This window comes from Triturus cristatus, chromosome 4_2 (genome assembly GCF_964204655.1).
Source record: "Triturus cristatus chromosome 4_2, aTriCri1.1, whole genome shotgun sequence".
In the NCBI taxonomy this organism is placed as follows: Eukaryota; Metazoa; Chordata; class Amphibia; order Caudata; family Salamandridae; genus Triturus; species Triturus cristatus.
Window position 1 is genome coordinate 310,128,795 of NC_140586.1, and position 22,205 is coordinate 310,150,999.

General features: G+C 41.6%; 1 protein-coding gene across 2 annotated transcripts in view; it reads right to left on the reverse strand.

Annotated features, from left to right (window-relative positions):
- Window positions 1–3,483: 3,483 nt before the first annotated feature.
- LOC146833769 (dimethylaniline monooxygenase [N-oxide-forming] 2-like) overlaps window positions 3,484–22,205 on the reverse strand; it is a 274,031-nt gene continuing 255,309 nt past the window's right edge. For both annotated transcript variants that reach the window (XM_085601638.1, XM_085601637.1), the window contains exons 8-9: window positions 19,215–19,287; window positions 3,484–6,752 (exon numbers count right to left, since the gene is read on the reverse strand). In XM_085601638.1, coding sequence (XP_085457764.1) covers window positions 6,407–6,752; window positions 19,215–19,287 — 419 coding nt within the window. In that variant the 3' untranslated portion in view covers window positions 3,484–6,406. The remainder of the gene's footprint in view (window positions 6,753–19,214; window positions 19,288–22,205) is intronic.

The window sequence follows — 22,205 nt, forward strand, 5'->3', positions numbered from 1 at the left end:
CTACCCTCTAGAAACCCATTTATAATTTAAATCTTTACTGTGAAGTGATTGGTTGCATGGGGTTCACACCTTATACAACGAATTCATAAATACATGCTTATCTCCCTTATGTGGATAAAGAAGTACCAAAGTTAGGAAAGGCCCTTAATGTATCTGTCTCTGTAGGGGATCTGCTGTACTTGGAAAAAACATGTACCTGAGGAAAAATAAATTGGCATTTTAAAGACAGAAGCAAATACCTTTCAAGTCTTGTCTAATATTGCTTATTGTGCTTATCTGGCACTGCCTGTGGCCTCGCATTCTGGATCTTTAATGCCTTATCCTGATCATCCTGCTCTCTCTTTTCAAATCCTGTGGGGGCAGCTTTCAACACCAGGCAGCTGCACTTCAATCCTCACATCTCTGCCAGCTGTACGCGGTTTAGTTGTACTTTCCAGTTTGTGTAGTATGGTGACACATTTATTTCTTGCACAAAGACTCATAACTGCCTGTCTCATGCCTCTCTTAGCTTAGCATATCTTGTCACAGTTTGATCAAATTGGCTCCATTAACCACATTAAAAGGTCCCAACAATTTCTTTTGCAACATGTTGGCATCTTCTTATTTAAGATGTCAAATCAGTCTATGCCACCTACCATCAAGCAGTCATTACTGCTTTCCTGGAACAGAGCAGGCACTCTGTTTTAGCTTTAAAAAAATTCTTGGCTTGCTCATGCCTAATTGCAACTTTTTTATGGTGTCACACGGCAGTGCTATTGATGTACTTAGAATATCCAGTTTGTGACAAATACATTATGAATTATTTACCTGGATTGTTTAATGCATGATTCTGTCATTAAATTGGTTTTGTATACTGTACTGATTCCTGGGTGTAAGGTTCTCATTGGCCCAGGGATGAGAAAGATATTCCTCCCTCCAATGGGATCATTGTGTTGTACTATTGGTCTATTATGCAGATTCCCAGGATTATCCGGTCGCCCCATAATGCGTTGTATATATTGAATGTTAACCAAAATGTAAGCTTCCAGGGCAGAGAATCCCAGAGCCGTGTCTGTCTGGCTTGTTACATAGTTGAACAAACATACAAAAGTCTGCCATGGTCTTTCCATATTCCTCATATGGTTCATCATATCTCTTGTGTCTTCCTTATTGCATCAGATCTGCCACACTTCTAATGACTTTTTCTCTTCAGTCTTTTAACCCTTCTAACTTCTCCACTCCTAGGACAAAATTAGTTCTCTGCAAAGGAATTGACATTGCAGTCTTCAACTTCTACCTATTTGTTTATTAGGTTCTTCTTTCTTGTAACCAGTGCCTTTGAAATGTGAGGAAATTATCTTGTATCTATCCCCTTAAAGTACACGTTTCGCTGGCGGTCGCTCAGGACATTGGTTTTGATATAAAACACCTGGGCACCAATCAAAAGAAATCCAAGTTCTTCCTGACAAACAATTGGAACGTTCAGTTGTAATTTTGTACATCAAGGAGCCCTACACTCATGCTCATGCCATTTTATACAGAGAATTGATGGCAAGTCTCTGAGACCTCCTTATCAAGGAAGTTTCTGTACCATTGTCCCAGCCTAATGTGTTTGATACACAAACTGGAGTATTTGTCGGATGTACTGCATTTGTTGGCGTGTAATATTTTGCTCAACACTACTTGACAAAATAAACACCAGTACTTTGAACCAATTAGCTGTGACTGGTACTAATCTGTCTAGGAATAAAATCCTTGTCTATATATTTTGTGATATCTGTAAGTGGTATAATTCCCAAATTGTTGAATTATGTCTTTTCTATTTGAATTAATCATATTCTTTACATTCTCAATTCCATATTCTGGGAGTAGATCAGGTGTCATCTGCATTTAATTGGTACAAAAACTTGAAAAGGGAATATGGTTTTACCAAGTGAGCTAATATCGAGCAAGAAAAAGAGGGTACCCAGACTATTATTGGAGTGTGTTGTAACCTGACAGTTGACAGAGAAAGACTGATCTGAGAGGTAAACCAATTAATTAAGGGCAGAGCCCACAATGCCCAGGAGTCTGAGGGTGCCATGTAAGGTTCAGTAACTAAATTGTGTTGAATGCATTAGGTAGATCCAGGATAAGGATGTATGAGAGGTGGTTGTGGTATTTTGAGGTGAAGTTAGCTATGTGAGAGGGCTGTTTCAATGAAGTTGAGAGTGACAGCCATAATGGAAGGGGTTGAGCAGGTTGTTCGAAATGGGAAAGAGAGTCAAGCGGTTAAGATGATATATTCAGGTTTTTCGGGAGAAAGAAAGAAGAGACACCAGGCAGTAGTTTGAAGGAGAGGCAATGGTCTTTTGTAGGTTTATATTATGAATAGAACTGCTGCACTTTTAAAGCTTGAGGGTTAGATACAAGATAAGAGTGAGCTGCAGAATATGATATCTGTAGTCCTTTTGAGCTTAGATAAAGAGCAATGAAAACGTCAGGGAGTACATGACGTTTAAGGAGATGTGTATATGGATGGGTTCCAAAAGAGAAACAGGGAGAAAGTAATAAAGAGTAGCTGGGTGCAGTTTAAAAGTAATAGGATATAAGAGGAGTCAAGTGGAAAGGTTATTTATGAAGCAAGCGTGTATTTAATTGTGATTTGTAAAGAGAAGGAAGATTCAAAACATTATAACGAGAGAGGATACAGAAGTGCTTGTTCAACTTCTAGGATGAGTGAGCAGATTACTTATTGAGGGGGGCAGTCATGAGTGTGGTTTAAGAGAAGTGATGAGGTTTTAGTAAGAGGCAAATGTAGCATTTTTTGTTGCTGTGACTAGCATGTCTAGAGCTTGTTTGTATCGATGTAGATTTTCCAAATCCTTGATTACATCATTTTGGGATGAGTGTGTGTTTGAGTGTTTTGGAGGAGCAAAGGTGTGTGGTGTAATCCATCGTTGAGGCCATGAAGCTTTTGAAAATGTAGAGAAAGGATAGTGATGGTTGAATGCATAGAGCAGGGTATCTTTGAAATGTGTAACTGGTGTATTATGTAATGGAGTGAACCCATTAGATAGTTGGGCAAGGAGAAAGGCGGTAGAGTGATTTCCTTTAGACAAGTAGGGTTTACAAATGGAGGGGGTAATAGGACGGATGGTGAAACATATGTTAATGATGGCATAATGTTGTGGAGAACTACAGGGAGTTCAGCAGCCCCCCAGCAACAATAAAGCAAAAAAGTAAACCTCCTGGGTCAATACATCCAGGACCTCAGGAGAACTTACCATACATTTCTAAAGCACTCCTAGCTGGAGCTCTATGCTCGTCAGCTGGAGGCAAGGCCCTATTATGGTTGTTTTTAGGATTGCATTTTGTGGGCTGAAAATTTTTAAAAGAAAGACTCAGAGAAATGTTAGTTCAATTTTTTTTTAAAAACAATATGTCTCTGATCTTTCTTTCAACATTTTTGGAACACAAACTGCAATAATAAAACATTGGTTAAAAAAGGCTCAGAGACATGTACATTTTTTAAATAAACTTTATTAAACATTTTTGTAACAATCACTATTAATAAACATTGCATTGTGTAAATTACTGAAAAATGCATTTGATTAAAAAATATTGGTGATTTTTGGAGAATGACAGATCTGCTTTGTATATATTGATATGCCAACCCATTGATAAAGCCAAAAGGACACTTGTTATACATTAGTGATGTGACTCTTTGACAAATTCAGTAAGTCTGAGTGAGTGCAGCCAGTACCTGTGAGACCAACCGCATGCTGCGTATACCAGAAGGCCATGCATAGCATGGGGTTTACTGGTCGCAAGGGATTGGGCTCAGGGCCTGGCTGCATGTCCTGCAGCTAACCCACATCACACAGCCTTTTGCTATGCGCAGCATGGGGTTGCTTGTGCGGCAGGGGGTTGGCTTTGCGTATGGTAATATAATATTACTTCACATTTAAAAAAAACTAGATATCCACTGAAAACAAATAAAGGTTAAAGTGAACATACAGTTAGGAATACTAATTATATTATTGTTTAGATTTTCAAAAAAAAGTTAAAGTAACGTTAAAGTAATTCTAACAACATAATGTTTTAAACTAAAAAAACACAGAAATTCAGCATTTATGATTATCTCTAGTAAATGTAAATCATGCCCTAAAGTAACTATAACTCACTTCCTCTCCATGCACTGCTACTTACTCTACATATTACATCACTCATGACATGATCTTTAACATCACTGATAGTATTGTTGATGACAACTGAACCAACATCATTGATGACAACACTGTGCATGGCAGGAGCGCGAGTTATTGTTACTTTAGGGAAGTCATATATCTTTGTTCTTGCAGTCCACACTAAGGGTTCATCAGTGGTAACGGTGAACTGGTCTCCCGTATCTCACCTTGGATGTTCCAGCCAGCGCAAGCCTGGAATTATTACCGGCTCGATGGAACTAATTCTCTCTACCTAGAGCACACCTCCATCTTACGGATTGGAAGCACACATCTTTGTGCTCTACTTTTCATCCTGATACTACTCGATGGATAAGTGTACTAGTTACACAGCCAACACTGTTTACCCCGAAATATATATTAACCTACTAAAGGCCGGATTTCTTTACAGGTTTGAATAACTACTAAGTAGGTAATGACATTATTTCACATATAGGTGTCAATTGGAACTCTTGCATGCCTTGGTGAGTTTGTGATGATGTATTGACCATCACATTGTTTTCCAGTTGCGACAATGTTTCTAATACTTTTTAATCATCATTCCAACAGGTATTTGTAATCCGTTTAGCGGCCCGGTGGCTACCCTACATTCAGGTAACATTCCTTCCTATCTATACTCCAGCCTACCAGAAACTTAAGTAAATTCCTATATTAATGATACTTTCATTGATTCCCCCACATAGGTATTCCTGTTATTTCATTGTCCTGAAGAGAACTCGACATTGCAAAAGAGTTTGAAACGCTGTCGACACCCAAGCACACTAATCACTGCTGGCCTAGAATGAGCTGCCATTATACTGATTACCACAGGTGCAATTGAAAACACATATTGCATGTTGTTACCTGAATATAGAAATCACTACCTGTTTTCTTCCATGTGTTTTTTCACTTTGGGATACAGTGCACTTGCATCGTCCATTTTGTTTACTGGCAAATTAGCATAATCTATGTGATTTACGAGTAACTACACTACAAGTAATTTCCGTGTGATTTAATTAAACCACCTATAAGACTAGAGTCTATCAATTACTTTATCACCTTAGATGTATGCTTAAAATTGATTTATTTGCCTATCAATGGAAATGAATGAATGGATTCCAGGTGAACCATTGCTCTAATTATATGTCTAATGCCCGGGTTCCCTCTGGTGTAGAGGCAGCTCTTTTTATATCTAGTTTGGGGAAAGAGACAAGAAGAAATCTAGAGTGAAAGGTCAGGTATTATACATCATCTTGGAAAAGTGAAGTAGCTACATATTTTCTTAAATTTAAGAGGCTAGCATGGTTGCCTCTTTATGGGACATAACTCTTCCATATATTCTAAGGTCTTTGACAAGGAAGAAGGGTGGTGTGGAAATGATAATGGCATGGACTACTAAGTGGAAGTCATAAATAGGAATAAAGGCTTTGATACTTCAAAGTAACTGACTTTATTAGAGTCAGGCAAGCTAAAGTGCATGTGAAGCTGCCATATGGGTGCTACTTGATTCCGGTTAGGTTTGGTACAAGTCCACCAAGAATTCTTAGGATGTATAGCTGATTTTGAAATTCAGAGCTCTCCCAGGGATCTTCAGGGACGATAGGCCAGGCTTGAACTACTGTGTCACCAGTGTTTAATTTGTAAAATAATAAGTGCAAGGGCCTAAGATAGTTCTTAGGAGGCCCCTGCAGCTTGCACCACCTATAGTACCAGCATGTTCTGCCAAATATCAGTACCAATGACACCAACTTACCATTAAAGAGCTACAAATGTGACAATCTGGACTATACTAGATGACTCAAAGATGTAAGAGTGTCCTGAGCACCCCGTATTATTTTTTTGAATGTTTAAACACTTTGCTCATGTGCTTTTATTAAATACAGACTGAACAAGCCACCATGTGGAAGACTGTCATAAATATCTGCCGGTGTTACGAAATAAGTGCTGGTGCCAGGCACAATTTAAGCACTGTGTGATGCTTCTGAGCAGTGTCATCAATTCAAGGCATGTGTACGGCTGTCTGTTCAGATCATCCATCCTAGTGGACTCTTCTAAGAGGCCATTTGATCCAGTTCTAGTGGAAAGATTTACAAGTTACACCTCAATACCTCATCACAGAAATGTAGGAGGATTTTATAGAAAAAAGCAGAAACGGATCAGCTAGGATTATTAGCAATATTCATTGGGCAAAACCAAATGTAATGATGAAGCGATACTGTCATTCAATCGAAAAGAAGCATAGAAGTAAGCAAAGCAAATAGGCAGAGAAGTCCAAGCACAATGGACAGTGGGGACCTTCTGGACCTCCTCTTCACCACTCGTGTCTTTAAGGGTTTTATTATCCGGTCCCTCGTTGTCATGATGGCAGTCCGAGCTCCATCCCACTTCCCCGGCCCAGTCAGGCGGTACTGTGGTGAAGTGCAGGAACTGAAGAATACTTTCAGAGCCAGCCTGGGGTCACTTACAAGAAGACTGAAGAAGTTGGGCTTGACACCAATCTCTGAAGCAATCTCATCAACATATTCAATTATGTCGACTTGAAAGGCATTTCCCTCGAGGGTTCCATACCTGAATCCAAGAAAGAAATTTTCTATCAATTTATTTGTAAAATTTCAAGTATATAACATCATATAGATTTTCAGCTGAAAAATATATGAATATGGTGTATGTTAATTTGTAACATGCCAATGTGAAGAAACAGTTATGATGGAAGGGGCTATACACGAGGTAATTATTTTGAGACAAAACTTTCTAATAGAAATTTACAGCTAAAATTTAACTGGTACGCTCTGAACACCAACTGAAAATGTCCATTCCATGTGTCTTTTAATTAAAAGCCAATGCATTAGAAGAAGGTTTGGTACACAGTGTGGTTACAGGAGGGTTGGAACCATACTTGATTCTAAGAATATCCATCTAAGATACATTTCCATGTAATACATCTACATGTAAGCTGTTAGCATAGTAGGTAGCTATCTTTAAAATCTGCCATAGATCCTGCTTTTCTCTATCTAACCTCGACACTCCTGCTTGTGTACGAATATCCCTTAAAAGGAACTACTGTTAAGGTCAAAAGTGGGCACAAGGATCGTTTTATCACATTTGGGTTATTATTTTGACTTTGAAATCTGTTTTTGTTCTGAATGCTCACCAGGCGGTTCCTGCATGTCGGTTTTAACTTCTACCAGTGGGACCCGCTACAAGGAGACAGTAGAATGCACCATTAGAGAAGTGGGATTGTAACCTCCACAGTGGAACGAAAACAGCGACAGATTCGCAAGGCTATTTTAAAAAAAAGACATGAAACCTGTTTAGAATATTTAGGGCCTGATTATGAGCCTGGCGGTCGACATGCCGCCAGACTAACGGTTGCACGGCAATGGTGGTCTTCCGACCGCCCTATTACAACTAGGACTGTAAGACCGCCATTGCAGTGCCGCAACTGCCAGAGATCAGAAATCTCTGGCGGTGGTGCGGTGGTCTTGAGGCCGCAGTATGCTTGGTGGGACTGCCACGGTCCTGCCAAGCATATTCGAGTTTCCTCTCCGCCACGGTTTTCATGGCGGTGAGCCTGCTATGAAAACAACTGTGGTGGAGAGGAAACAAAGGGGGCCATACTGGGCCCCCTGTCGCCTCAGTGCCATGGGGTGCATGCAGGGGGGCACATGTTGTGCCCCCCTGTGTGCATGCACCCCAGTACCTGCACAACTTGGACTGCAACAGTCCATGTTGTGCAGGTGCTGCCTATGATGTTCCCATTGTGGTGCCTATTTATAGGCACTGCCATGGGCCTGCAAATAACCACCCATCAGTAGCAAAAAAACGTAATAAACTGACTGGCGGTGTGTACACGGGTGTGGCGATGCTGGAGCTGGAGCTGTGGAGATGCTGGAGCTGTGGCGGCCCAACTCCAGCACTGCCAAACTCGTAATCAGGCCCTAATTGTTCTACAAAGATCTCTAGATATTACTTCTCCTGTGAAGTAAAGCGAGGGTGTAGGGGACAGGGGTAAACTGATTCTTTTGGAGTAAGGATCAGGCTACAATGGACATTCTCAATGTGCTAGACCAGAGGTTCTTAACATTTTGACTTCCGTGTGCCCCACTGAGTCACCCACCCCCCACCTAATCAATTTCTAAGATTTGACACACAAACAATACACAAAAATACAGAAACAAGTGTACGTCAAATACACAAATTATGAAATATTATTTGCAAAAATATAAATTATATTTCTAATCGGAAGGATGGAGCGTTTCAAAATTATATTTATTTCTAAAAGACAAAGTGATATAGTGGACTTTGTCTTTTTTTCTCTAAATGCACTCTCTGTTTTTGTTGGCGTTTGCCAATGCTTCAACTGGGGAGATCATTTGCCCATACTCGATACCATTTGCTTTTCTTGTGATGCTCCAACAAATTAAGATAAGTATACCAACTTGATTTTTAGTCTCCAATTTCAAATGCCTTCAAACAAAGTGTTTTACATTTTTTAATTCTGTTTTTTAAATATACTTCCTTGATTTGCCATGATCATTTAATTGTCTAAATTATCGCAGAACCTAAGTAGGCAGGATCACAGATTATGAAGCGTTGCACTAGACCATATGTTCATGGATTGCATCCCACTCAGCTGTTTGTGGCTCTTCTATGATTGCTATATTTCAGTTCTCAATTTTGACATAGGGCCGGATTTAGATCTTGGTGGATGGGGCACTCTGTCACTAACGTGACGGCTATCCCGCCCACTGTGTTACAAGTGCATTATATTCTTTGGCACTTGTAATACGGCAGACGGGCTATCCGTCATATTTTTGATGAACTATCCCATTCGGCAAGTACTAAATCAAGCCCATAGTCATTGTGCGAGTTTTGGTGACTGATCACGCACCATATATTTTGTACTTCTGGGATTTGTATACCCATGATATCACCATCACAAAATTTGTAAACATTCAAATCTAAAATTTGTGCAATATGATTAAGCCGATTTTAATTCTTTGCTACAAAGTCATGTTCTTCTTTGCCTTGTCTGGTCATGGCAATAATTTACATAAGGCCCCAAAACTGCATATGAATTAGTAGATGAGTCACTACTCTGCGAATGAAGGAAGAAGAAGGCATTTCATTTATGACACAGAAGGATGGGAGCCTCCAGAAATTAGCTTGCCTTGTTTCTAAATCCTTGAGAGCAAACAATCTCGCATTTTAATGGTACAAATTGTCATTGTAACTTGTAGATAACAATATAATTTTCAGAAGCACAGATATCAATCAGCAGAGCAAACAACCAAACGTTTGAGGCAGAAGCAAATTAAGTTTAAAAACGAACTGGGTATGATAAAGTTGTAGGAAACAGCGAGCAGATTGTGTGGGAGAACGATAGGAAACTGCATTTACAAGAGAAGGTAAAGACAAAGAGGCATTGCCTTCAGGGTATACACTCATGAAGGTGCCTAGTAAATCTTTAAAGATATTATTTATAAACTGCTTAAAGGCTGCAAGGGAGTTGTACAAACCAAATGGCATAGCTCTAACTCTGGGTAATCAATGCAGGATCTGGGTTCACCATTCAGCTTAGGACTAAAGAATAATAGGTGCTCCTACAGATCAGGTGGAATGGAGTATGACACCCTTTTCTAGGTTTTCCTTGAGATATTGCTTTAAAAACCTCATCTTCTTTTAAAGTTCAAGGATATGTCCACAAAAAGGAATGCAAGCTCCATGTATAAGACCAATAGCACAATCATATCTCGGTTGGGTGGAAGAGTATTCACACCCTTTCGACTACACACATTTGAAAATCTTGGTAAACAAGTAGAAATTTCTCAGAATCACGCTTTTCCACGGGATGCATGATTCACAATTACATGTTACATGTTCCATGATCCAAAGCAAGCCTAGAAACTAAGAAATGGCTATTTAAGCCTATATGTGATTAACGTGCCTGACGGCATGCACATCTCATTCTGTTTTATTTTGATTTTCTATTTGAAATGCTTGTGATCCATCTAGCTAGTGAAGGTTGTCCCAAACAAGTAGGGATGAAAACTGGATGAAAAGTTTCCGTTCCAAAGCATCCTTTTCAATGGTCATCCAGGTCTGTTCTATGGGCAACAACAGTTGGTTAATAAAAACTACTGATTGCTCTCATTCCTTCTCATTCATCTGGGACAAGATTGCTACAATTCCATGGTCTAAAGCATCAGTCTGCACAATAAAGGGCCAACAGATGTTCAGTGCCTTCAATAATTTTGCCTCACAGACAACCTTCTTCAGTTGGTCAAAGGCCTGCTGAAAATGCACAGTCCATTTCACTTTTTTGGGGTTGTGCCTTCCACATCAGCACTGTCAGATGAGCAACAATGGAACTATAGTTCTCAAATGTTTTGGAGTAGCCTTTGCAGGCTAAGAATGCTCACACATTAATGAAGGTGGTCAGTGACTTCCATCTATCCTGATCTCTCAGGTATCAGTGAACACAATTATACTGAGGCAGGCAATGCAAAATGCATACAGGCCATGTAGGATATGGTTAATCAACCTTTGAAAATAGGCCAGTGCATTCTTGAGTCCAAGAGGCATGATTCTATTTTTAACAAGCATTCTTTGGTAGAGAACACTTAGTATTCTCCTTGCAAATCGGAGTCAGGGCAATCTGCCAGTACAGACTAATTCAAGAATGTAGTCTTTTCCTTGCAAACTAGAATCTGGGCAATCTGCCAGTACAAGGTGCAAAGAAAATAAGCAGCTTTAACTGGTTCACGAGCTTGACGGCTGTGTGTGAGGGGATGCACACCAGTTTCAGTAATTACATTATTGAGACTTTGGTAATCTACGAATTGGTATAGGTCTGTTATGCTCAGTTTCAGCACAAGTATCACATGGCTGTCCCAGGCACTCTGAAGAATCAAGGATCTCCAAGTCTTTAATCTCAGCAACTTTACTAGATACGTACCAAGACCTTTTTAGGCAGTGGATAATTCTTTGACTTCACTGGTAGGCTATCTACAGTGTCAATACTCTGGTGGCACACTGTGGCGTTAGGCTCGGAATCAATGGAAATGGCTCAGAGATGCTGCCTAACAGAGATGTATGATCTTCACACTACTGAGATGTTAGGTCGTGGGAGAGTTGGACTCAGTGCAGAGAACCACTGCTCTGTCCTATTTAGCCTATATGGAAGGGATTCACTCTTCTTCTCCTCCTGGTGTGTTTTTGGGAGCATGGCAGCTGTATCTCCTTGCCACTGGTAAAAACTCTAATGTGATATCAATGACAAGTAAATTATTGATTTACTTAAGGCAAGGTTTCTATTATCATCAAAAGCACAAGGCTTAACAGGTTTGGTTATCATAATCTCTTGACCCTCCTGATACCCTCTGAGAGTGACTACCCGTTTGAACCACTCCTTGATGGGCTCCTTAGCAGCCTGAAGATTGGATTTGACTTCATGAATGAGCTAAGGAGCCCCAGTATGGAGTCTACCCCATCAAGTATGAGAGCCCTCGGGTTTCCCTCCTCACCTTCCTGGACATGGGCAAGGGGGATGCCCTAAAAATCAGCCAGAAGGGTCTTAAGCTAACACCAGTTCCTCCTCAATGGGGCTTATAGAGAGCTCATCATACATGTGAGTATTTTCTTAAAACGCTCAACCAGTTCATTCTTGGGGTGGTAATAGGTAACTCATCTACTGGGCCCTACATGACCTTCATGTATGTGCTCATGAAGTGGCTTCTTAATCTGAAAAAGCTTTAGAGGAACCATTAAGGATAAAGGTTCCCAATAAGGCAGAGGTGGCAATGGCTTTCCTTTCCCGTGTTTCTGCTAGTATTGCCACACTGAACTGAGCCCTAGCAGTTCAGTGATAATTTTTGGGGTGCCTAGGTACACCTCCAGAAACTGCCTAGTGACCTCCATTTATAAAGTGAAGTCCAAATTGTCGGGCAAATGTAGCCATACTGTAAGTATATTTTTTAAATAAATATGTTGCCATACATTAGGGACAGTCAACACTGGTGTAACCCTTCGGTAATGCACATGGTATCCCACCAGAGTAGTGCCCAGGGGTTTCACCCGAGTGCCTGCAAATAGGCAGAGGTTCTTGCTGTCCCAAACTCTTCTGTGAGGAAGGAAGATTTGCCCCCAACTAGTTGTTGGACTTTCAAACTGTAAGGATAAACAGGAAGCCCAAGGAGGCGTGACCTGATGAAGAGAGCCTGAGTCTGCTGTAGACGTCACCACGAAGTGGAGGTAGGCTACTTAATATTTAACCTCTTCCGACGCAGTTGTGCACTGACATCTGCTGAGCCGCTAACACTCAGCGCCAGCAACAAAGGTCGGCCAGAGGGATGGACCCCTCTATGTACAGAGAGACAGTGGTGATACAGCATGGTAAGCACATTCCTCTCTGGGCATACTTTTCTTATTTTTCCTGTTTTACCATTGCTTCCGTTACCTTATTAAGCATGCCATTCTCGCACTTTGTGGTCCAGATGGAGCTCGTCTGCTTGCTGACTGTTGCAGCAGTGTTGCTCGCCACTGAGATCAGCGTACTTGCATAGTGAGCCTAAATAACTGCATGACCTCTGCAACACAATCTCCTTGTCTTGAAGGTTCCCTTGACAATGCAGACATGTTTGTGTTTTCCTCTGCTATGATGTATCTCTTTGGCATTTGAAAACTGTTTGGAAACCACATTTTTGTGAACAATCGTTTGAAGACCAAAGTGATACAAAATATCTGAATTTGGTGGGAAAGGTCCTCCATTTTAAATAACCGGTCCTAGGATGCTTGTTTCCAGTCCAGGGAGGACCTGGCTTGGCAGTTCGGGCTGGACTGTTCCCATGAGGGACAGGGTTAAGACTGATTTGCATATGGCTGGGTTCAAACTGGAATGGCATGGTGAGCAAAACAACGATGGATTTAGGCCCAGATCTCTGTACTGGGGTGAATGTATGACATTGTTCTGCATTCTGTCCATCAATTGTTGTTTTTACATTTGTCACCCCGAGTGGGACGGGTATGCTCAGACGTGAGTCCTGTGCTCTCCATGCCACTGGAATCAAGCTATCCTGGCTGAAGAGGGGTGAAACCCCGAAACCGGTCCTAGGATGCTTGTTTCCAGTCCAGGGAGGACCTGGCTTGGCAGTTCGGGCTGTACTGTTCCCATGAGGCACAGGATCAAGACTGATTTGCATATGGCTGGGTTCAAACTGGAATGGCATGGTGAGCAAAAAAACGATGGATTTAGGCCCAGATCTCTGTACTGGGGTGAATGTATGACATTGTTCTGCATTCTGTCCATCAATTGTTGTTTTTGTATCTGTAAGGTGCAGATTTTCTGAAGTGGATTGCGGAGGCTTTTCTATGCTCTCCAAGATAAAGCTTGCCACTTCTAGAAGATTTCCCAGAATCCAGGGTGATATACAACTAGATTCAGTGCAGCCCAAGAAGAGCAGACTGGAAACATCTTGTTCTCAAAGGAAACAACAGGAGTACAGATATAAAAAAACCTCTGAAGGCGGGCAATGAACAAGCAGGTGGAAAAGGAAGAGGGCTGCCATGTCCCCCTTGTTGGTGATGCGGCATATGTTGTCCGTGGTGATGATGAGAGCTGTCTCAATGGTGTGGTTGGCTCTGAAACCCTGCTGTTCTGTATGCGAGAGGTGAGGCTTGAAAGTTTGGCGGCTTTGAGGAGTTGATGATAGATCCTTAGGGCCGATTTGAAGGTAGCTTTGTCAGTGGCATCGTGGGTGAGGCACCATTATGGTTTCCGGTGCTGGCACTGGCGTTTTGTGAGCCAGAAGTCTCCTGTGTACCAGCTGATGTGGTACGGGGTTTGGACTTTGCATGGATCAAGCCCTGGGAGTCAGTGTAGGTGGTTATCTATTTGTTGAAGGTGGAGATGGCGTCCGTGAGATGAGGTTGGTGGACTGGGGGAGGGAGGTATGTAAACCAGGAGTGTGAAGTTCCAATTTTTCAGACCTTATAATAGGTACTACTTGAAGATATATATATGGACACAATTTCCCTTTTTTCGAACTACAATTTGATCCTAAAAGTCTGTTTGTTTGTATCTTATCTATTGGAATGCATAACTAATACTTATTTTGTAATATACTCACCTGGTGTTGGGGTTCTTCCTGACTTGAGTTTTTGGGGAGAAACATCCATTGCATGATCTGCTAATAAATTAGTTCTTTAAATTATTTTCTTTGATAAGCTAATAGAACATCCCTGAAACTATATCTATTATAGATCACACTGTGCATTTTAGCTATAGTGGTGTCCAACCTTCTTGGGATCTCTGCTAAGACCATCCATATTAATCGATCACAGGAACTCAAATATGAGGTACAACAACCTTCTTACACAACTGATTGCTGGTAACCCATATAAGTAGTTCTTGTAGTAATCAATATGATCTGTTCTTCTCTTTTAACTAAATTATTTCGGATGGCTCTACATTTTCATCACAAATATTTTATCTTACATACGAGGATTAATACAAAGATCTTCTAACCCAAATTTGTATGTGAATAACTGCATATTTTTTAACACACTACCTCACTCGAATACTCAAATCAATGGTGGTGATCACTTTGTGTCGATGTAACAGTTCCTAAAACAGCAATAGGAATTGGGAACCCCACCTCATTTTTTCCTTTCTTTCTTTTTTTTTATCTTTCAAATTATTTATCTCTTTTAATCTTGTCATGATGTTTTTCTTTGATTCATCAGTTATCATCCCCCACTTATGGGGTTTGGTGTAATATCATCTGTACTAGATTTTTTTGAGTATATGGAAAAATGACATCTATTAAACACAATTTGTTTCTAGTAAATTGAATTTACAGAATTAGATGTTTGAAAATCTAATGAAAGATCACTGACACTAATGGTTCCTCCGAGATTACTGGCTATTGCTGCCATGCAGTAACAACCAATGGTGGATACTGTTAGATGCTGAATATCCTTGACTAAGAGATAATGCATTCATCACATTGAAAGAGACACAATTGAGTCAAATTACAGCATTGGAAATGTGAAACCAAACGTGTCAGCTCTACTATTTTAACAAGTACCCAATATAATGTTATGTTATGTTATTGAAACTTCTAAAGCGCACGATTACCCGGGTGTGTCTTGGTGCTGCATTGGGGTGTTACAGTGTAAAAGCGGAGCAGAAGAGGCTAAGCATTAAAGAGACAAGTTTTGACAAGTTTCCTAAAGCTCAGTAACGTGGGTGCTGCTTTGATATTTATGGGCAAGCTGTTCCAAAGCACTGTGGCTTCGGAGGAGAAACAACTGCCACCTCATTTGAGTTTCTTTAATCTAGGGCACAAGACCGTTAATGTATTTTTGGATCTTAGATCTCGATTGGGTATGTACCAGACAAGGGATTGTTTAAGGTTACTGGGGCCGGAATCGTGTAAGGCTTTGTAAGTAAGGCACAGAGCATTGAATTTAATCCGGTTAGCCACTGTCAGCCTGCACAGCTTTTTGATATAGACTGAAATGGAATGAAATTTGGGTAAGTCGAGAATAAGCCTCGCTGCTGCATTTTGAACACTTTGTAATGTATGATTGTAAATACATTGGTATATGAACTCTGAGACATCACTATGATCTAATGACGTGTATGACTGTCAATACATTTATCTATATATCATTGAACTATGTATGTTAAATATCTTGATATTGAACTATAAAACTTCAGATCTCAAAAATAACAACGTACCTTGTCTTAAATCTTACAGTGATTTTGTAGGTGCCTTAAGCAATCAGTTGTACATTTAGATATATATTCTGTGAAAGGGGGCTAACTGTCACTATAGGGTTCACCTTGCTCTGGACTAATACCCTAAGATTACTTCCAACTAGTTGACATTCATGCAGTTACACCTCGGCCACCATTGCCCGCATGCAGATAATATTGAAACAGAAGAGTGACAAAATGTCCTTAGGTGGCTTATGGTGCAAGAAGGTTCTTGTAGGAAGCAATAAATCCAGGATGATTTAAAATGATTTTATTTCCAATTGCAGCACAGCAACATAGAGCAGTCTGATCATCATTAAGGCTCAGTGCAACTGACCCTTCAGATATAGAGAGTTCCTAAGCAAGGTTCTTAATGGAACTAGAATGTAGAACAAACAATAACTTGTATGCCTGATACATGAATATTGAGATATAACAGTTCTGTAGACTGAAGAACTTGTAAATGAGTGTTTTGTTACTGTAAAATATGAAACAGAAGAGAGAATTGGATCCTTTTTACAATTATGTAAAATATAAAGATCAAGCTTATTTTGGGACAGAGGATATGCTATTATTTATTTTGTTTTTTTCTCTTCATAAATAAAAAATAGTGGATTTCTTTTTTTAGAAGATCCACATTATGATGGTGACCCAATGGTGAGGGATCAGCCTACTTATGTCTAAGAGCAGCATTTTCAATCTGCAGTGTCAATCTGATTCCTCTGCTACTGGGCAGTGAAGAACAGCCCTCGGTATTTCCTACCTGCATTATAGGCTGGATAAATGGGTCTGTCCTTAACTTTCTGAAAAGAAGAGCAGTCCCTTCCAGAAGCCACAGAGTCTGTACTTACAGTAACAATAGTTACAGAAGAATGCCTCCTGTAAATTGCCAAATACTACTCAAAAGAGAAAAAGCCACAGAACAATACAAGAACTTTCTGGGTTTAAGTTCTAGTGGCAGAAGAAGCTCTTGTAGAAATTGCAATGGTGTACGTTTTGATGTAAGGTTGCAAGGCAAGAGTAGGTTTCAGTCTTGCAAATGCTGGACTGGAGTTATAAGAAAGAATTTGTTAAAGGTGAAGATTGAGGAACATAAGTCTTGGAATAAGTGCACCACAGCTATACAGAAGACTGACAAATAAGAACTGAAAGTTGAAAAAAGATCTTGGAGTGAAAAAGCTGATGGCTCAGGGGAACAGTCAAGAAGAGTTGAAACACAATAAGGTAGAGCTAGAGAAGACTTAATTCAGGAAACAAACAATAAGAAGGGGTAGTGTTAAAGACAGTCTTGACAGATAGCTTGTGACAGTATAGGGGAATGTGGCAATTACCATAATAAAATGGTAAAAGGGTAATGTCTTCAGGAATGAAGGACCATTTCTCCATGGAAATTGACATCATGAGAAACAACAGCATTTCTCTATCCATGCCTACTCATGACAGAAAACACCCAAAGAGCTATCCACCAGTAATTGGGTGAGAAGAGTAGTATCCTGGGGCACCACGCGAGTGGTTAAATCAACATGAATGTTCAGACAGTGGCCATGGATGCTCAATTCAAGTGTGAAAGCAGCTGAAGTGCTGAGAGAAGAGCTGCAGGCTGGTGCAGGTGCACAGGTACCAAGATTTACCAGAACAGGTCTTCACATGTTTGAAGGAGAAGAAATAACACAAATGATCAGATCAGAGATGCAGCTGCATAATGCGTAAGATGAAGTGCTATAAATGAGCAGGTATTCGCAAAATGAACCCAAGCAGCAAAACTATCACCACAAGGGAACGCCTAGCAATTTCCCTGACCTGAAGTGGGGAAAATACAACAGAAAAAGTTATATTTAAGCAAATACACAATTTGCTGTATATCTTGAGATGTTCAATAGGCTATGGGCCTGATTGTAAGTGGAGAAGTCACCTCTGCACAACAACTGAATTGGCATTGTTGGTGCTACCTGTCTGGTGGCAGTATAAGTTCACTATGAGGGTGTATTTTGTGCACCTTCATTTTTAGCACCAATGTAGCTACCCACTGGTTAAATTGGTTTATGAGTGGCTCCAAAGGAAAGCTCCTGCATGACACATAGATCGATACTGCCCTTTTTTTAGCATCACCCAATTCAGAGAAGGAAACTAAGAAAGATTATTTCACTTCTACCTGTACTGCTTGTGGTCTCCTAATGTCAACACTGCGACTGGTAGGCATGACTGGCCTATCAAGCACCACTTGGTGCACAATGCTTTAGGAATGGGAGTGTTTCAAGAGGTGCAACAAGGCACAATTTAGAAGAGCTGTAAGTGCTGGCTTGCTAGTGGAAAGTTCTGTGCAATGCACCTAGATTCAAAGAAATGCACTTAGGACCCAGAAATCCTGAAGAGCAGTGCAGGATGGAAGGTGATGTCTAAACAATATCAAGAAAGAGCTAACCCTTCAGGTGATCATTTGCTTGAACATAAACTTGTGGGAACAACGTGAAATGGCTGTCGATACAGCAACAGAAAGAATGTGGAACATGCGCAGCAACAATCAGTGGTAAAGTGAGGTGGGGTGGTGTTATCACTGCTTACATCACGGCCTTTACTGGAATATTGTGTTCGGTTGGACAGAGCATAAGGACAGGTTGGAGACAGTATGAAGACTGTTATTGAAATGTGGATGGAAAAAACCCAGTATGTAAGCTAAAATATCCAGGCAGAAAAAGAACTGAGTAAGCAAGCATATGGCTAAAGTCTCTAAGCAGGATAGACATGTGCAAGCTGGCTGCCTGTGGCACACTTTGTGTGATTTGTAAGTCTATGGTCCCCTGTTATGTTTATAGATCCAGTGTGCGTGGGATTCAGAGATAATAAAATTGGACGTGCGAAGTTGGCAAAGATGGACTACACCAAATTGTTCAAGATGTATTTCTAAATACTTTGCGAACTTCAGTCTATATGTACTAAGGCATTTTCCCATTAGCACCAAACAGAAAAAAAACATTGATACTTCTGCCCATTTCTTCTCTTAATGAAGTCAACAACGTGTTTAAAAGGAATAGGTGAACATTTTCGAAGAGTAGGCTTTCCATGAGATCAATCTATTTCTGTAGAAGAATTTGTAAGCAAAAGAAATAATTGGCGGAAAACCTCCACAGGCAAAGACTGAGAATGGTGACAAACTTTGCAACTCATGAACTTTGTCACCTTTGAAAAACGTTGCTAGATAAATTGTAATTTCATACACTCCAAAGGTGGTGAAAAAAAGTGGGTCAGGCTTCCATTTCAACATTTCTTACCTTTTTGTTATCAATTTGCTCCTCCAGGCGAGTTCTTTTCGTTGTTCCTCCAATGAAGGTAGTTTATCAAGCCCTATGAAAAAATCCGGAGATATATTACATTGATGAAGAGTTATTGTACTGCACACAGTACCAACTTCAGTGTATATATACTATATACATTTTCAAGACAGAAGGTCTGCCACGTCCATGCAGCCATTAATTGGTGCCGGTGCGCTCCGTTTGGCCTCACAAGCACAGGCACAGGACTGTTTCAGTACCTCCTGCAGCAACAAGTCCCATAGGATCACCAGAAACCCAATAAAAACACTGCAAGCGCAGGGCCTGTCTTCAAAGTCCTATGACCCACCCAGGTCTACCAGTGCGCTCTTAACTTTGCAATGTGCCCAGGTAACGCCTGGTGATGGCGCCACCTTGGCTAGGTTAGGCCCATGAGTTTATGGACCCTTGCGCAATAGTGTTTGAAAGCTCACATTCCATGTGGTGGGCGACATGCCTGTCCAAGTGAGGAGGGAACCCTGCATTTCTAGTTGCTGTCCACCCAGGATGCCTCAGAGTTGCAGCCCACCGCCTTGCTTTGCTGCACGGCATTTCAATGTCCACCATTTCTGTCCAACCCAGACAACAGCCCCCCACACCCCGCATTAGGTCCAACCCTGCAGCCTTCCCTCATTAGCATTCAAGAGTATCCATTTAAGGGGTTCATGATCCTAGAGAGTATCTCCACCAGACTGCATTATCTTCAGTAATCTTGTCATCTCTCCGGGTCGTTGTCGTTGGCTGCTCATCAGCCATTCCAATAAATCTTTCTTCCAGTCTTTCACCTCTGGTGCCCTAGGAGCCGCCCTGAGTGTAGGACGCCGATAGTGTTGAGAGTATTCGAAGAGCCTATGAGAGGCCGAAAGAGTGGGAGGAATGTAGGGGAAGTACACGATGGCAGTGCTTCAGCACTTAGCAGTGCACACACAGTGGTAGAGGGCTCCTACTCTTAAGGAGTATGCAAGGTAACTAAGGATTCTTAACTGTGAAGTGCGTAAGTACCTAAAGCAACCTTGGGTAAAGAGTCCACCGCCTGATACAGCACAGCATTTTATTATGTAAGTAGGGGTGTAGCTTCAGGAGGGGTGTTTGAGGTGTTACACCCTCCTAATAAATGTATTGTCTGATGAATACTTGAGTACAGGTACTTTCAGTTGAGTATAGTGAGGTGTCTGTCAGATTTCACCTCAGAGTTTTGCATGCACACTCTCTGATCTCTCATCTCTGTTTTGAAAGTCCTGAAACATTTTATTTTACAAAATATTGTGTTTCTTTCGCTTAGTACTCCTACCAATCCGCATTCCTATACCTTTTCATTCCCCCTTAACCCCTTCTCATGCACCCTGCTTGTCACATAATGTATTTAAACATTATATGCCAACATGATTGTCAGGAAAACTGATGCTCACCCCCCCATTCTTAATGACCAAACAACACCCCTGTATGTAAGAGTACATTAGGGAGTGCACACCTTTCTGTCATCTGCAAAGCTTGAATGACTGGCAAAGCTGGAGTGATGCTCCTTATGGCAGTTGTAACTTCCCTTGCAGCGTTGCTGGCAATTACCTCCTCATTCTTCCTCACTCCAGCTGTTATCTTTGAAGAACTTGCCTACTCCCGCAGACCGCTCCCACAGTCCTACTGATCTTTCAAAAACAGAAAGAAGGAAACACACAGTATATTGCACTGTTCCCACCTACTAACATCCTGCTTTTGCTTTGCCTTGAAGCAGATTGGGCTGCCAGTCCTGCGGACTCCAGCCACTATGTTGGATTGGAATATGGTTTACATAGTTGGGCATTGAGAAGTGCCCCATACGGAGTGTTTTTTGGATTATGGCCACCATAACCTTCTGGGTGCAAAAGGGGTTAAGCTACTGTCATCCCGGTATTATTAACACGCTCTGGATTTAGACTGGGAATCTTGCTGCAGACAGGGATGTTGTGGTGTGTGTCACTTGAACAGCGCACTAACAACCTCAGGATACCTGTCCAGTGAGTCTGCAGGAAAGGTCTAGGACGCAATAGTGACATAACGAAAGTGGAGTTACATTTGTGAGTAGCACGAGGTTCCCTTTTCAGATTTCTTTTATAATGCCGCTCCAACTAGGGGTCAACCTAAAGCAGATGATCATGAAGAGACACACTTTTTTGTGAAACATCATTATGGGCCAATTGTTTTACTAGCCTTCTGTACTCCTATTGGTATGGTCAGTTAAATGTAAGAGCAAATCACTTTTTTTTTAATGGATCTTATGTGGAGTTCTGGTTAGCAAGAAGTGGCATCTTGTTTTCACCTTGCATCATGGATAAGAAAGGAGCTTCCAAGCAGAAAGATATAGGCTCCTCTTAATCAGAATGTGATGAAATGGAGAGGCAAGGAGGAGCCTAGCGCGCAACCAAGATGGCCGCGTAGGTGCGAGGCTCCCGAGGACCTCCGCGACCTCCTGAATTAATCCTGGCGATATCCTGTCCTTGTTGAGGGGACTGTGTCGGGGAACCCGAGCTGAGGCGCCACCCGTTTTTCGGGCTCGAATCGGACCCCGGACACCGGTGGGAGCACCGATCGAAGGTTGCGGCCTTCTCCTCGCCGGCCCCCCGGATTGGAGTAGTGGGGCGATCCGGGGACAAAGTGAACAACAGCGGCGGGCAGGCTGGGCGACTCGCGTACCCCGCACTTTCACTTTCGCTTTTGCGCCCTCCTTGCCCTCAAGCGAGGTAGGGTTGCGGAGCGGGGTGCGGTGGTGTGGTCTTGTCCAAGTGCCCGGCTGACCCGCCGGCTGTGGGTTGACCTGCGGTTCGGTGGTCGCCCCCACCCCCCCCCGGAGCCCGTGAATTGGTATAGCGGCCCGTTCTAGGAGATTGGCACGACGGTGGGAGAGCAAGCATGTCCACCAAACAAGATGGCGACCGGGCGAAGGTGAAGACGACCCGCCGTGGCACGGCGCACCAA